The 15,958-nt window shown below is 47.1% G+C and overlaps 2 protein-coding genes across 2 annotated transcripts; both read right to left on the bottom strand.

Annotated features, from left to right (window-relative positions):
- Positions 1-6: 6 nt before the first annotated feature.
- LOC125345460 (C-X-C motif chemokine 9-like) lies at positions 7-5,973 on the bottom strand (the record flags this gene model as incomplete). Its single annotated transcript, XM_048337612.1, has 4 exons — positions 5,881-5,973; positions 4,004-4,130; positions 1,986-2,070; positions 7-36 (listed from the first exon to the last, which is right to left on the bottom strand). Coding segments are annotated over exons 1-4 (306 nt in total), but the record flags the coding sequence as incomplete, so codon positions are not given.
- Positions 5,974-13,699: 7,726 nt separating this feature from the next.
- LOC125345454 (C-X-C motif chemokine 10-like) lies at positions 13,700-15,819 on the bottom strand. Its single transcript, XM_048337608.1, has 4 exons — positions 15,728-15,819; positions 15,105-15,231; positions 14,812-14,898; positions 13,700-14,196 (listed from the first exon to the last, which is right to left on the bottom strand). The coding sequence occupies exons 1-4, from the start codon at positions 15,786-15,788 to the stop codon at positions 14,178-14,180; spliced, it is 294 nt and encodes a 97-aa protein (XP_048193565.1). The 5' UTR covers positions 15,789-15,819; the 3' UTR covers positions 13,700-14,177.
- Positions 15,820-15,958: the final 139 nt, after the last annotated feature.

Raw genomic sequence — 15,958 nt, 5'->3', positions numbered from 1 at the left:
TTTCTTCCCTTTCTTCTGCCTTTTCTTTTGGCTGATCTACAATGAGAAGTGGAAGGAAAGAACAATTTAAGAGTCTGATCAGTTTTCTTTCCTTACATTCAAACTTCTCCTGACTGTGTATGGGGTATTTGTTGTTGTTCGTTTTGTTTTGTCTCAAAACTGGCTTAAGCTGCTCTTTGCCCAGAGAGGCTGCTATTGATTCCTTATTTTGCTCATGTTGAGGGGGCACTACAACAGCTTTCCAGATTCTTTCTCGGGGTGGGGGGGTGGGGGGTGTAGAAGGGCTTGAACGCAGGGCCTCTTGCTCTTGCTTGCCTCTGTTGCTCAAGGCTGGTGCTCTGCCACTTGAGCCACAGCCCTACCTCCTCGATAGTGCTCCTTTTGCCTGTTCTTGGTGCTCACCAGTGACCTTATCCCAGCGCTGTCCTTGTGAGGTTGGTGCCATTGTCTACATGAAGCTGAGAGGAGGACGGGGGACTTGCCCAAAGTTGGACTGCTAGTAGTATATGATGAAGACAGTCTGTCAGACTCCAGAACTTCAGTACTCAAGCACCTGAATGTATTTATGTACGTAGTACGTGACCGTCTGTCAGACTCCAGAACTTCAGAACTCAATCACCTGTATGTATTTATGTATGTAGTACGTGACTGTCAGACTCCAGAACTCAAGCACGTACTCTCTGGCACTCCTTAAACCCAACTCTGAGCATGGCAAGCAGGATTATTTCCACTCTCTTCTGGTATGCTCCCCTCCCCCACACCGGTTGCTTTACTCATAAGCTCCCCAGCTAGTTTACTTGAGGTTCCCTGACCTGACACGGCTAGCTCCCTCATGAGTCTACTTTTCTTTATGCTATACTCACCCTCCTGGTAAACTAATTACCGTTCCATATCTAAATCAAGATACAAGAAGTCTTTAATACTTCTCTCAGCTGGGTGCCGGTAGCTTATACCTGTAATCCTAGCTACTCAGCAGGCTGAGATTTGAGGATTAGGGTTCAAAGCCAGGCTAAGCAGGAAAGTCTGTGAGACTCTTATCTCCATTGAACCACCAGAAAACCGTAAGTGGGGCTGTGGTTAAAAGTGGTAGTGCATTAGCCTTGAGCAAAAAAGCTCGGGGACAGTGCCCAGGCCCTGAGTTCAAACCCCATGACCCAACAAAGTGAAACAAACAAAAAAACTCTCTTCCCCCTGTGACTCCTTCCTCTATAATCTTCAACTTTTTGTGCCCCAGTACTGGGACTTGAACTGAGGTCCTAGCGCTCTTGATTGGAGTTTTCACTCAAGGCTGGCATTTCACTGTTTGAGCCACACCACCAGTCTGGCTGTTTGGCTGCGGATTGTTGGGTTTGTGTGCCTGGGCTAGCTTTGAATCACGGTCTTCAGATCTGAGACTCTTCAGTAGCGAGGATGTGAGTCACTGGTGCCTGGCTATAATCTTCAAGATTCTTATACATACCCTATACGTCTCCCAGTGTTTTGCACTTACATAATACATCACTGAAACATTTCTGCTACAGTAGGAAAGGACTCTACCTTACTGCCTTTTATTTATTATTTATTTTTGGCCAATCATAGGGCTTGAACTCTGGGCCCAGGCACTGTCCCTGAGCTTTTCTGCTCAAAGCTAGTGCTTTACCACTTGAGCTAGAGGTCCAATTCTGGCAGAGTGTGTGTGTGTGTGTGTGTGTGTGTGTGTGTGTGTGTGTGTGTATGTGTGTGTGTGGTGTAGTTAGTTGGAAATAAGAGTCTTACAGACTTTTCTGCCCAGGCTGGCTTCTAACTGTGATTCTTAGGTTTCAGCCTCCTGAGTAGATAAGATTACAGGCCTAAGCCACTGGCACCTGGCTTCTTATTAACTTTTTATCCTCAGCATCTTACTGTTCAGTTCAGTGCAACTGAATGGATGAAATGATGAAAAATGGGGAATTATAGATTGTCTCCCAAAGTTGTAAAGCAAACTCTTGGTCCTCCTCTTGACAAACCTGTTTCTCCCAGTTTTTCAGCAGTTTCTTCACATATGCGGACTTGGGGTCTAGACATGTCTGCTTTCCGTTCCTCAGTGTAGCACTGCCAAAGAAATAACAATGGGATTGTTTTTCTTTCTAGTAATGATTTCAGAAGTTTTTGCAGAAACAATGAAAGAATGGTGTTGGCTGATCTTTCTAATGAAATGACCTAAAAGATAATAAGCTGTTTTCTAAGCTATAAGTTTTAAAAAGCCATAACTGTCACTCCAGAAATAATCTCAAATTTTATTCATTAAGTTTTTTGTATACTCTTAAATAAAAGTAGTCATTCCCTGTATCATCCTTGATTTTGGTATCAAAGCAATTAGAAAACATGTGTCCTTTAACTATAGCAATTCTAATCTCTAGAAAGATAACTGGAAACTCAATATTGCTAAAATAAGACTTTGGAACAACTGGAAATAACCTACATTTCTGAGAGGCATTAGATATATAAATTATGGGATACTCGTATCATGCAATATAATTTGGCTATTGGAATAATTTTTAGTAGGGGAATTTACTGTTCAGTGGTATATGGTAAACCTGTGCAAGTCCTGAGTTCAACCCTCCGCACCAACATCAGGAAAAAATAACATTATTAGACATTTTTGGATGTGAGAGAATTCATAACCATTGTGCTACTAAAAATCAGTATAAAACGAAGCAACGATGGCTCACGCTTATAATCCATCTGCTTAGGAGGCTGAGATCTGTGGATCATGGTTCAAAGCCAGCTCAGGCAGGAAAGATTCTTTTTTTTTTTTTGGCCAGTCCTGGGGCTTGGACTAAGGGCCTGAGCACCATCCCTGGCTTCCATTTGCTCAAGGCTAGCACTCTGCCACCTGAGCCACAGCGCCACCTCTGGCCATTTTCTATATATGTGGTGCTGAGGAATCGAACCCAGGGCTTCATGTATACGAGGCAAGCACTCTAGCCACTAGACCATATTCCCAGCGCCCATAAGATTCTTATCTAATTAAGCACCAGAAAAATCAGTGGTTAACTGGAGATTAAGCTTGAACTTTTGTTCTAGTACAGTGCTAGACTTAGAGACAATGCCCAGGCTCTGAGTTTAAGCTGCAGGACCAGCACACATGCACACATGCACACGCACACACACACACACACACACACACACACCTGTATAAAACTATACAGCAGTCCCTTCTTATCTGTAGGGGCTTATGTTTCAAGACATTCTTTAGATGCCTGAAATATTTGATAGTACTGAACCTTATATATACTATTTTTTGCCATATCTCTATGCATACATATTCTTATGATAAAGTTTAATTTATAAACTAGACACAGCAAGAGATTAAAAACAACTAATACTAATGTTAAAACAACTATAAAAATATACTATAATAAAATTATTTAAACATTTTTTTCTAGAAGTTTCCATCTTATAGTTTTTATATCATAGGTAACCAAGGGGTAAAAACCAAGAAACATGAATCAGCAGATTTGATGGAAAGTACTGTATGTAGCACATGATTATACTGGTCTTATTTGTATATTGATTGTATATATGTATATATTTGCATACATTACATATAAATATGTACACACAAAGCAAATGAGGGAACTTTGGAAAACCAAATACCAAAGGCTTAATAGTATTTATCACTGGATGGCAGGATTGTAAATGGTTTTTATTTTCATCTTTTTAGTTACATGCATTCAATATTTTCTAGGAGCCCATTTTCAAGACAGCTTGCACCTGTGCTATCCTAAATAGCATTTCTTACTAGTCTCAAAGAAATGCAATTTTCTTTGTTCTTGAAGAAACAAAACATGTTCTATAATGAATGTATATTACTTAAGTAGTTGATCACTCCTGGATCCTAACCTCTACCAGAAATTTATCTTTTATGTGAAGAAAGAAAGTTGCTGCTGGAATTTTCAGAGGAAGGAACCACCTGAATTGTCGTTGGGGGGGAGGGGGTGACACCCAAAGGAAAGTCGGTGTCAGAGGAGTTTTTACTCACATGATTTCAGTTTCCTCACAAGAAGGACTGGGGGCAAGTTGTTTGAGATCTTTCAAGAATTTGGGGTTGATCCTCTCTTGCCTACTGCCGATGCAGGTACAACGTGGAGTCCTAATTATTGGGTTTCCTTTGGGAAAGAGAAAGATCACAATGCCTCTTTAGGCTAATGTCTCAGCGGATGTGATCCATCAGGATGACACTAGTGAAGTTATTTTAGTGAGTTGTCTGTACATCTTCACCACAACACTTTGTAAATAAGAAGACTGAGGGAAGTGGCGATGTGGCTCAAGTGGTAGAGCGCTAGCCTTGAGCTGAAGAGCTCAGGGACAGCGCCCAGGCCCAGAGTTCAAGCCCCACAACTGACTAAAAAAAGAAAAGAAAAAAAGAAGACTGAGGGGTGACATTGTCCCAAAAGAAATGTACTCTTTACCTGACATATGTCACTATAACCCCTCTGTAATCACCTTAATAACAAGAAAAAAATAAATTAATAAGAATGGTGGCTCACACCTGTAATTCTACCTACTCAGGAGGCTGAGATCTGAGGATTGTGGTTCAAAGCCAGCCCAGGCAGGAAAGTCTGTGAGACTCTTATCTCCATTAACCACCAGAAAACCGGAAGTAGTGCTATGGCTCAAGCGGTAAGAGTGCTAAGAGCTCAGGGACAGTGCCCAGGCTCAGAGTTCAAGTCCCACGACCAACAGGAAGAAGGAGGAGGAGGAAAAAGACTGAAGGTTGGAGAGGTTAAGTGTAAGAACAAAGTCATATGGTTTTAGAGGGAGAATAGGGTCTCAGTTCAGATCCCTCAATCCAAAGATATTGCTCTTAATTTCCTTATTTTATAGCCCTGGCTGGAAAACTTACACGATATTAATAGATGCCTACTACAGGTTAGACACATGATTCAGGTATGTTATGCGAACCAGTACCTTAAGCAACTTTCAAATCCATTTATTACCTAAGTTGGCATAGGTTTGGATCTCAAGTCCTATTTATAATAATTACTACCCCCTTCTCATCTTTTCCCCTCCCGTTTCCTTGATTTTCAGTAGTGCTCTAATCTTTTGAAGTGTGTGTGTGTGTGTGTGTGTGTGTGTGTGACTGGAGATTGAGTTCCAGGGGGTCTGAGCTATGCCCCTGGTCCTTTTGCTTTTAGAATGTATTTCAGACAGCGTCTCACAAATGCTCATCCAAGCTGGTCTCAAGCCATGGTCCTCCTACCTCCACCGCTCGAGTCCCTGGGCTCGATTACAGGCGCGTGTTGCCATGCTCACCTCAAAGCCTTCACAACAGTTACCGTCATACCTTAATTCTTACATTCATTCACACTTAGCATCCACTATGCCACACATTAACTAGAACAGTGCCACTATACCGACGTGGAGTTGCAGAGAGGTTGTATTTGCCTACAGTAACAAAACCAATTAGTAAACAGCTTTTCTGATCTAGATTTGAGATTGCTTCATTACACACATAATTACAGAAACAAGATTAGCATGATAAACATAATTTAGGAGACTTTATTACCAGCTGCCAGTGCTACTGGTTTCACATCCCTTCCTAGAAACTGCCCATGTATGTGATCTGGAAGTAGTAACTTGCAGAAATTCCCTCGGATCTGAGAGATAATGTCTCACTGTCAATGTTCAAACATGTATTAAACACTAGGAACTCACGTGCCCAGACAGAAAAGACTCATATTTGACTTGGCAGATCTAGGTGATGGCCTTTGGATGACTGATTGCATGATCTTTTCTCATCCCAGTGTTGCTTCCTAATACATGCAGAATATTCAACATTACCTGGTTGAACCCCAAGGATTTTAGCGTGAACCACAGCTCTGACCTGACTAACCTAATATTACTCAAAACTCTCACCTTGAGCTGCAATCAGAAGCAGGAGGATGATGCCCACGAGGAAAGGAGCCCCTCTTTTCTCCATAGTGGAATGGGGTCTGCCGGGTCACTCCTACCGGGGAGCTCAAGTCTGAGGGATCCTTTAGAGAGCATGTTCTTGGGGACCCTATTTATTGCGAGGATCACCTTCCTACTAAACTCCGATTGGCTGCTCTCCTTAGCTGATGTCGCTAAACTAATCAGAGCACCATCTGGGTTGTGCTGAGGAAACCCTACTTTCAGATCCAAGGGAATTTCTGCAGGTTTAATTTCAATTTCACATAAATTGGTGACTTTTAGTAAAGGATGTAAAATAGCTGCCCGTGTGGCTGAGGAATGGATTACGTAATGAGCGCCCCTACTCTGCCCTCCACCTCTCCTGGCTTCTACTTGACTGCTGTGGCAGCCCCTTCTCCAGCCCCCAGTACAGTGGACATGCGCACACACGCACGCATAGTGCACTGCCCTGTCCTCACACGCACACGCGCACGCAAGCATCCCCTGCCTTCCTGGCCCCAAACACCTAAGAGGCGTGTGGACAGAACTGATGCAGCCGACATATCTGTTGATTAGGACAGATGGGCTTGCCCAAGCTTATCTACTGGCTTTGTTACTTCTCTGCAGAACAAAAAGGAACTCAGCTCAGTAGATTCCTGGCCTTATTATGGAAAAGGCAGAAGTACTTGGACATGTTTAAGGGAAATGTAAAAGGTCTTTTGGGTTTTTTTCAGTAAGCATGTAACGCATCAAATGAAAACAGTATTAGATCTAAATTTCCATATGAGCAATTAATTCAAAGAACTGAAGGTAAATAATTTTCTAATTAAAAATAAGTCTTAGGAAACAATGCCTGAACGTGTAACAGCTTTTACTTAGGAGAGAAACACTAGTTACAAACCTGGCAAATGTGTCACTGTGTTACTGGGGGGGGGGGGGGGACACGCTTCCAGCCAGGCTTGCCGTGGTACATGTCCACATTTCTCCTCCTTCTCCACGCTCTCCGTAGCCTCCCAAAAATGGAGTTCCAGTGAAGAATCTATGTAGCCTTTAAAAGAAAGTATGCATGCTTTTGTCTTTTTCCTTCCTTCCTTCCTTCCTTCCTCCCTCCCTTCCTCCCTCTCCTTCCCCCCTCCACCCCCCTCCTCCTGTGTCCACACTGGGTCTTGAACTCAGGGCTTTTGAGAATCAGCTTTCCGGCTCCCAGGCGGCCCTTTGCCCCTCGAGCCACAGCTCCAGTCCCGCACCCCCTTCAACGCCAGGCCTTCAGGAAAGCGGCTGGGAACCCAAACCACGAGCCCGCGCCACGTCTCCCGTCCACCTCCTTCCCGGCTCCGGTCCCGTTTGTCTCCCCGGGTCAGGCCCTCGGATCGCGCCTCCCTCTGGAGCCTCCCCACGCCAGGGCAGTCGGCCAGAGCTCGTGGCCATGGACGCCGAGGCTTGGACCCGGGGCCTGGGCCCCTCGCTGAGTCTCCCCCGCGCTCACGCGGCTTCTCGGCCTCCCCGCGATGCGCCCCCTCTCCCCGAGGACACCCGCCCGCCTCAGCCTCCCCGCGGACCCGCGCCCCCTTTCCCCTAGGACACCCGCAGGAACCGCCCGCCTCGGCCTCCCCGCGATGCGCCCCCTCTCCCCGAGGACAACCGCGGGCGTGCGGGGGAACCCACCACTCCCGGTGGGTTTAAAAGAAAGTATGCATACCACTCCCGGTAGCCTTTAAAAGAAAGTATGCATGCTTTTGTCTTTTCCCTTCCTTCCTTCCTTCCTTCCTTCCTTCCTTCCTTCCTTCCTTCCTTCCTTCCTTCCTTCCTCCCTCCCTCTCCTCCCCCCCCTCCTGTGTCCACACTGGGTCTTGAACTCAGAGCTTTTGAGAATCAGTTTTCCTGCTCCCAGGCGGCCCTTTGCCCCTGGAGCCACAGCTCCAGTCCCGCACCCCCTTCAATGCCAGGCCTACAGGAAAGCCGCCGGGAACCCAAACCCCGAGCACGCGAGCCGCGTCTCCTGTCCACCTCCTTCCCGGCTCCGGTCCCGTTTGTCTCCCCGGGTCAGGCCCTCGGATCGCGCCTCCCTCTGGAGCCTCCCCACGCCAGGGCAGTCGGCCAGAACGCGTGGCCGTGGACGCCAAGGCTTGGACCCGGGGCCTGGGCGCCCTCGCTGAGTCTCCCCCGCGCTCACGCGGCTTCTCGGCCTCCCCGCGATGCGCCCCCTCTCCCCGAGGACACCCCCCCCCCGCCTCAGCCTCCCCGCGATGCGCCCCCTCTCCCCGACGACACCCGCCCGCCTCGGCCTCCCCGCGATGCGCCCCCTCTCCCCGACGACACCCGCCCGCCTCGGCCTCCCCGCGATGCGCCACCTCTCCCCGAGGACACCCGCCCGCCTCAGCCTGCCCGCGATGCGCCCCCTCTCCCCGAGGACACCCGCCCGCCTCGGCTTCCCCGCGATGCGCACCCTCTCCCCGAGGACACCCGCAGGACCCGCCCGCCACGGGTCCCGGGCGGATCCCGGGCCTGGGGCTGAGCCTGGGCGGGCCACGCGTCTGGTACCCCGGGCTCCTTCCGCCCCCGCCACCTCCCCCCCCCCCAGCGCATGTCACGGAGGGAGGGGCGCGCGGATGCCAGCGGGAAATGCGGGCGCCTGGCTTCCTCCCCGCCCCTATCCCCGGGGGACGGTCCCGGAGGAGGGCAGGCCCACGGCGGGGGTGGGCTGGGGGGACCGAGGCCTCGCTGCTCCGCCCCTGTCCCAGCCCCGGCCCGTGTCCCGTGCGCCGTGCCCGCCCTGTCCCGTGGTGCGTGCGTTCCGTGGTGCGTGCGTCCCCTGGCGCGTGCGCCCCGCGTCCTGTCTCATGGCGTGAGCGCCCCATGCGCTCTGTCCCATGGCGTGTGCATCTCGTGAAGCCGGGCCCCGGAAGTCCGCGGCACGCGCGCTCAGCCGAGAGCGAAGGGGCTCCGGGCCGCGCTACCTGGGTCCCGCGTCGGCCGGCCGGGCCTCCCGGGCCTCTTCCCGCCGCCGCCGCCGGGGCTCGCACCCTGCGCATGCCCGGCCGGCCGCGCTTCCAGAACCTTCTCCAGGCTGGAGTTACCGCCGCAGTTGCCCACGCTCGCTAGCTCCGCGGGCGTCGCCGCTCGGGGTCCCCGGGCCGGCGCGGAGGATCGATCCCACCCGGGAAGGAGAGGCGCCTGGGTGAGCGCGGGGGGGGGGGGGGGCGGGATGGGGAGGAGGCGGCCCGGGCCCAGGTCGGAACGCCCCTCGTGTGGGAGTAAAAGCGGCTCCCAGCCCGCAGGGGGCAGGACGTTCCCACGGTCCCGCGGGGAGGGGACGGGGAGGGAGCCAGGCACGGCGGGACAGTGGCCGTTCCCCGGTGGATCCGCCGGGCGGGGCAGGGGGGGGGACCCCCACTGTGCGCAGGGACTGGGGGTGCACCGGCCCCCAGGGCGCGCAGGGCGGAGCGCGCCTTGCTTTATCTCTCCCTCAGTGGACTTCCGCTCCTTCCAGCCGCTACCGAAAGACCGAGCACGGGGGCGGGGGTGGGGGTGGGGAACAGCCTCAGAACCCCAACTTCACATTCCCACCCCCCACCCCCCCTTTCTCCCCCTGCAGCCAAGTAGTGGGACACAGGGTACGTCGAGCCACCAGCCAGCCGGTGATAGTTTGCCTGGGTCTCGCGTCCTGTCTGCATCTCGGATTGTAGGGACGTCCTTCCGAGTTGAGTTCTCCTCTGTGGGCGTCTGGGTGGCCGGCTCTCACAGCCCGAGGGCCGGGTGCGATCCGGGGGTGAGCGGCTTCGAGAGAGGAGGTCAGGACCCCCTTTCCAGGACAGCCGTGGCTGGATGTTGGCAGCGGCGAGGTTTTTCTTGTGTGATTTTGGGCGCTGGTCTGACTGCACGTGACTCTACTCGCTAAGCAGCCGCCTTACCCGAGGAAAAATTGCCCTGGAGAAACAACTTTTATACTTAAAATATCCGGATTTATTTTAAAAAATATGTCTACCAAAAAAAGAAAAGAAAATCTACAGCCTTTAAATCCTCACTGAGTGTTTTATCACATGTGTCATTGCTCAACTTTTATTATGATTCTAGACTGAGGACACAAATACCAGCAATGATCTCTACCCTTAGAGAGCTCAGTTTAGTTGGTCAGGGGGACAACGTGTAAATTAGTTACTGTAGAAGAAATCCTATGTTAAAGGATTATATAAAACTATCCGGTTCAGAGAGAAGGCCCCCACCCTCACAGATGGGCTCAAATACAGCTATACTATCAGGCCTGAAAGAGAATTGCTTGGAGGCTGGGAAGGTGGCCTAGTGGTAGAGTGTTTGCCTTGTATACATGAAGCCCTGGGTTCAATTTCTTGGCACCACATAGGTAGAAAAAGCCAGAAGTGGCGCTGTGGCTCAAGTGGCAGAGTGCTAGCCTTGAGCAAAGAGAAGCCAGGGACCATGCTCAGGCCCTGAGTTCAGACCCCAGGACGGGCTGAAAAACAAAAAAAAAAAGACGTGCTTGGAGTTTGTTGCTAGATGAAAGTGAAGGGAATATATTTTTAGCAGAAGGCATGATAAAGTATGCCAGATCTCAGAAGCTGTAAACACTTGGGCACCGGTGACTAACAATGAAGTAATGGCGAAACAGGAGGCTAGAAAATGGAGCAAAACTGGAGGAAAAGTGGCCTTTTAATCTTGTAGTGATGACACCCCGAGGGAGAATAACAAGCGAATGATGAAGTTTTTACACACAGTTATATGTGTAAGCATTTTCACGGCATAATTCCCATTAACTAATTTTGGTTTACATAAACTTTCATAGTGTGTGCATAGTTCTCTGTGTGTGTGTGTACCAGTCTTGGGGCTTGAACTTGGGGCCTTGGCACTGTCCCTGAGATTTTGTTGCTCAAGGCTAGTGCTCCACTACTTGAGCCACAGCTCTACTTCCAGCTTTTTTCGGGGGGAGCAGGAGGTTCATTGGAGATGAGAGTCTCTCAGACTTTTCTGCTCAGGCTGGCTTTGAACTACAGTCCTCAGATGTGGGATTCCAGGCATGAGCGACTGACTCCAAGCTGCTCCCATATTTTAAAATAGTTCTTCATCTTTCTGGTTTGCTTCTTCTCAGTCCTGGGTATTTGGGTTGTTTTCTGATATGTCAGGAATGTCACAATCCATTCCTTTATTTATTTTAAAAGGGTTTTCTTAATGCCAGATGTGGTGACATGTGCTTGCAGTCCCGATTACTTGGAGGCCTAGACCAGAGGATTACCTGAGCCCAGATGTTTGGGACCAACCTGGGCAACCTAAGTGAAACTTTCTTAAAAACAAGATTTTTACTTGAGATTTTTTATCTACACTAGAACTACAAAAATTAAAACATTTCTGGAATATTTTGATAAATAATGTGCCAGAAAAATTAATTTGCATATTGGCATTTGAGTTTATGCTGACTTAATGCCTGCATAGACTTGTAGTGGATGCCTGAGATTTTGGGTAGTACCAAACACTATTTTTTTCCTATACATACGTGCATCATCTTCTTATTCATAAAATACTATTTAAAAAAGCAATACTAAGGGGCTGTGAATATGGCCTAGTGGTAAAGTGCTTGCCTTGCATGCATGAAGCCCTGGGTTCGATTCCTCAGTACCACATATATAGAAAAAGCCAGAAGTGGTGCTGTGGCTCAAGTGGTAGAGTGCTAGCCTTGAGCACAAAAGAAACCAAGGACAGTGCTCAGGCCCTGAGTTCAAGGCCCAGGACTGGACAAAGAAAAGCAATATCAAAATGAAAGAGTTATAACAATATGCTATAATGAAAGGTACATGAAGATGATATTTCTGTCCCTTTCAAAATATTTTTCCTGGTAACAATATGTTAAAAGTGAAACTGTAATATTATAAATCCAATTCTTTACTTGTCCTGAATAGAAAGTCCATTCTTAGTTTAAACATCTGCTTTTTTTCTATTACCTTAATTTCTTTAAAAAAAAATTGAGAAAGTATATATAGCTGAATCATGTCTCCTCAAAATCCTTGGGTTGCAGTTATAATAGCTAGTGCTCTCAGAAGGTGACAGAATTTAGAGTTGGGGGCTTTAAGAAAATAATTAAGTTAGAATAAAGCCCCTCAAGTCTTGAGGAAGCCTAGACATTGAATTTACTACCCAAAGATGTCAGACCAGTTGACTTAAATATGCTTGAAGAGGTAAAGGATACCAAAGAGCTAAGGAACAAAAGGAAAAATGAGAAAATCAAATTAGAAGTTAGAAATTACCAAAATAGAATAAAATTAAAATTCTAGATCAGAAATTGATAAAAACTGAATGAAGGGAGGGGGGAATGAGAGAGGAGGTAACAAAGAGTACAAGAAATGTACCCGTGGCCTTACGTATGAAACTGTAACCCCTCTGTACATCGCTTTGACAATAAATAATAATTATTTAAAAAAAGAATAAACTTCCCACAAAAAAACTGAATGAAGAAAAAACTCACCCGTGGGCTTCAGTGGGAGTTTTGAACAACCAGAAAGAAGAATCTGCAAATTTGAAAGGTAGGATCTTTGACACTGAGTGAGAAGCAGAAAGCCAAACCAGTGAACAGAAGGACAGAGCCTTCTGTGGGCTACCAGCAGATAGAGCACCGTGTGTGTACTGTGCGTTTTGAAAGGGACAAGAGGGAAGTAGAAACCATCTTCACAAAAACAGTTACCCCAAACTTCTTCAATCTAATGAAGGATACAGATCTACATATCCAAAAAATGCAGTGACCTTCGAGCAAGAGAAACCCAGATAGGCTGAGCGACATAATAGTCAAAGTTTCAAAACCCAGAGATAAAGAGAATCCTGACAACAGAAGACAAGTGGTTCTTCACATTGAAAAGACCCTGGAGGTCAGTGGCTGAGAGTCCTGCGTGGCTAGGATCACAGGGGTGAGCTTCCCGTGAGCCCAGGTGCGGGGCTTCCTGTAAGGATTTGAATGTGCATGGTCTTGATTACCGACGAAGCTGGGCATCTTTTCATATTAGGAGTTCATGCCCTTTTCTTCTATGAAAATTTTATTCACTTCTCTTTCTAATTTGGCCGTGTGTGTGTGTGTGTGTGTGTGTGTGTGTGTGTGTTCGTGTATTCTAGGCACTAAAAGTTTGCCAACTAGTTGTATTATAGGTATATTCCAAACAACTGGCTGTGGAGGTAAGGGAAGTAGTATAGAATTGCTTCATGCTTCTGGCTTGGGAACTGAATGCATTTACCCTGGGAAATAGAAGAAAAGAAACAGATCTAAGAGAAGGGAATGTAAGGCATTTGGAATTTGAAGGTTTTGTGGAATACGCAGATGGAGATGTCTTCTAGAAACTTGGCTGTGGAGTGTGAGGCTCGGAACAAGTTCCCTTATGCCACCCCAGTCACGTAGGGCTTTTCTGAGGGGCCTTGAGGAGACTGCAGTCAGGAGGAGTTTGGCAGTTCTCCCGCTCAGGGGCCTTCTGCCCACCCCAACTTCTCCAAGACATTGATACTCCAGCCAGATAACACAAGGTGCCACATCTTAGTTAATAATCACTTTATTACCTTTTCATCTTTCATTATTTACATTTTCTTCTTAATATTTGCACACCTTTAAAAGACTGTCCAGCCCATTTCTTAAATATTTGAAATTATATTTAGATTTGAAGTTTTTTTTAGTTACTCATAAAATATTTAATTACACCGGTTAGTCTGTGTGCAATGAAAACAATGTAAGAAAAACAGATTGAAGAATTTCACTTTGTTCAGTCTTTCACAAAATATTTCCCTGCCCATTTCCACACATGTCTAGCTGCCTGTACGTGTCTGGAATTGTCAGCATATAACTGCTGGGAGAACACGGCCCCCCTAGAAGGATGCAGTAGAAGCCAACGAAGTAAAGACTGCTTCTTAAGAAGCAGATTGTATTGTTGCTTGAGCTGCATACTTTTTAGCTTTATTTGACAATCACATAACTCTGATAAACCTAGAGGAGGAAAAAAAACTCCTTTAGTAACTCTTAGAAGACAGAAGTGAGGAGCATGTGTCGGACCTGGCACATTTGCTCAGCATGTAGCACCAGGCGTAGCTTGTGGGGTAATTGAGCTCCTACTGGACTCATTCAGGGCATTGAACCATCTTCTTTCCTTTAGCAGTAGTAGAAGCTAGTTTGGTGCCTGGATGGTCATCTTTTAGAACTGCAAACCAGGGACGATTAGGTCTAGTGTACGGTAGAGCAGTTAGGAGAGAGAGAGAGTCTCTGAGGTCCGTTTGTGTCAGCACTGCAGTGATTCGCTTCTCTGGTTTTAAGGAGATCTTTTAGACCTGTAGGAAGAGGAAATATGGATGTTGGGTATCAAAGACCCTTGTTTCAGTCGTGTTTCTACTTAAATATAGTGAGTTCATAGAGTAACCCACAGATCTTAAAGTAAAATTTTTGGTGAGTTTTCCTGCAGCTACATAGTCATGATGAACTATAGGGGCTGCTTTTTTTTTTTGCCAGTCCTGGGCCTTGGACTCGGGGCCTGAGCACTGTCTCTGGCTTCTTTTTGCTCAAGGCTACCATTCTGCCACTTGAGCCACAGAGCCACTTCTGGCCGTTTTCTGTATATGTGGTGCTGGGGAATCGAACCCAGGGCTTCATGTATACAAGGCAAGCTCTCCCAGCCCCGGGGCTGCTTTTTTATACCAGAAAAGGGTTGGGGGAAATGTGGCAGCATTGCTTGGATAGTTATAGTTCTATGTCAAGGATGAAGTTATTTGCTGCCCCCTTTAAACAAGTGCCGCATAACAGCACTCCATTGTATATATAAATGTAGTTCGGAAAGGGCATCATAGTGATAATATTTTTAATGTAAGGATCTCATAGCAAAGGCTGATATTTCTAACTTGCCAAGATTCCCTTTTCCCAAAGAACAGCTTTTCAAGCAGCAGACCTACCTTTCTTTGCTAACAGCTTTCAGTAATTTCTTGGTGGCCTTGGATTCTGGATTCAAGCATTGTTTCTTTCCATTTTTCATAGTAGCACTGTAGAAGTAAATGGTAGAAATATTTAGGATAATGTAGGTACAACAGAACATTCACTACCCAGTTCCCAAGTTGGACACTTTCACCCTAAATATTTCTCTCTCTTCTGTAGTTGTTTTAGAATCATCGCAAGCCCTTTACTGACCTTTTGTGGTGAATACGTCATCACAGCTAGGAAAGTGGCCAGCGGGTGGGGGCGTACTTACATGATCTCAACATGTGGACAGGATAGACTCTGATGGATAATTTCAACTTTTTCTAAGGTCTTTGGGTGCACGGACTGCATGCCGACTTCGATGCAGCGGCAGCACACGGTTCTCAAGTGAGGAATTCCTGCGGGGAAACAGGCAGAGCAGGGTTGGTTAGCACAGTGCCTCTTTCTAGGTATGCGACGCAGCCTGAGTCGAACTTGAGTCCAGAGCCCGTGTTGTCACGGCGTCTCCTAACCCCTTTGTAACATGGGTCTGAACAGCGTCATAGCTGATGATCTGGAAGGAGGGAATTGCAACTTGACTGTGATCCCCTCCCCACCGTGCTGCTTGTATTATTAAACTTAGGGAGGGAAGTATCTTTCTTATCCTGTCCTTCTTCCCCTTCAGTTTTGCTCTCAAACTCCTTTTTGTTTGTTTCCTCTTCTTTCTCATGCTCATTGTACTTCTTTCTCTCACGTTAGCCATTCATAGGAACTATGACCAAAGAGAACTGCTTATTTCCCCGTCATTTATAGGAACACAGTGAAAGTCACAAATACATTACTTCTATATTTTTAGAATTTGTACCCAGCCTTACTCCTGATTTTATAAAGTAAATATCCTTTGATATTTCTTACCTTGAATCCCATTCAGAGTCAGGATGATAAGGCAGAAAGTAAGAATGCCAGTTTGGCTCATGGTGCTGGGATGTGAAGTTCTTCTGTGTTAAGCTCAGAATGTGTCTCACAAAGCACTGAGCAGTATTTATCTGTAAAATCACTTTCCCTTCCCAACTCTGATTGGATAACATTACAGTTGAGTCAGCAAAACCTGCCACCTTGGGGAAAATTTCTTGTTACAAAATCAAA

Source organism: Perognathus longimembris, unplaced genomic scaffold (genome assembly GCF_023159225.1).
Source record: "Perognathus longimembris pacificus isolate PPM17 unplaced genomic scaffold, ASM2315922v1 HiC_scaffold_5664, whole genome shotgun sequence".
Lineage (NCBI taxonomy): Eukaryota > Metazoa > Chordata > Mammalia > Rodentia > Heteromyidae > Perognathus > Perognathus longimembris.
Note: the sequence above shows the minus strand (reverse complement) of the source record. Positions and strands in the feature narration are given on the sequence as shown.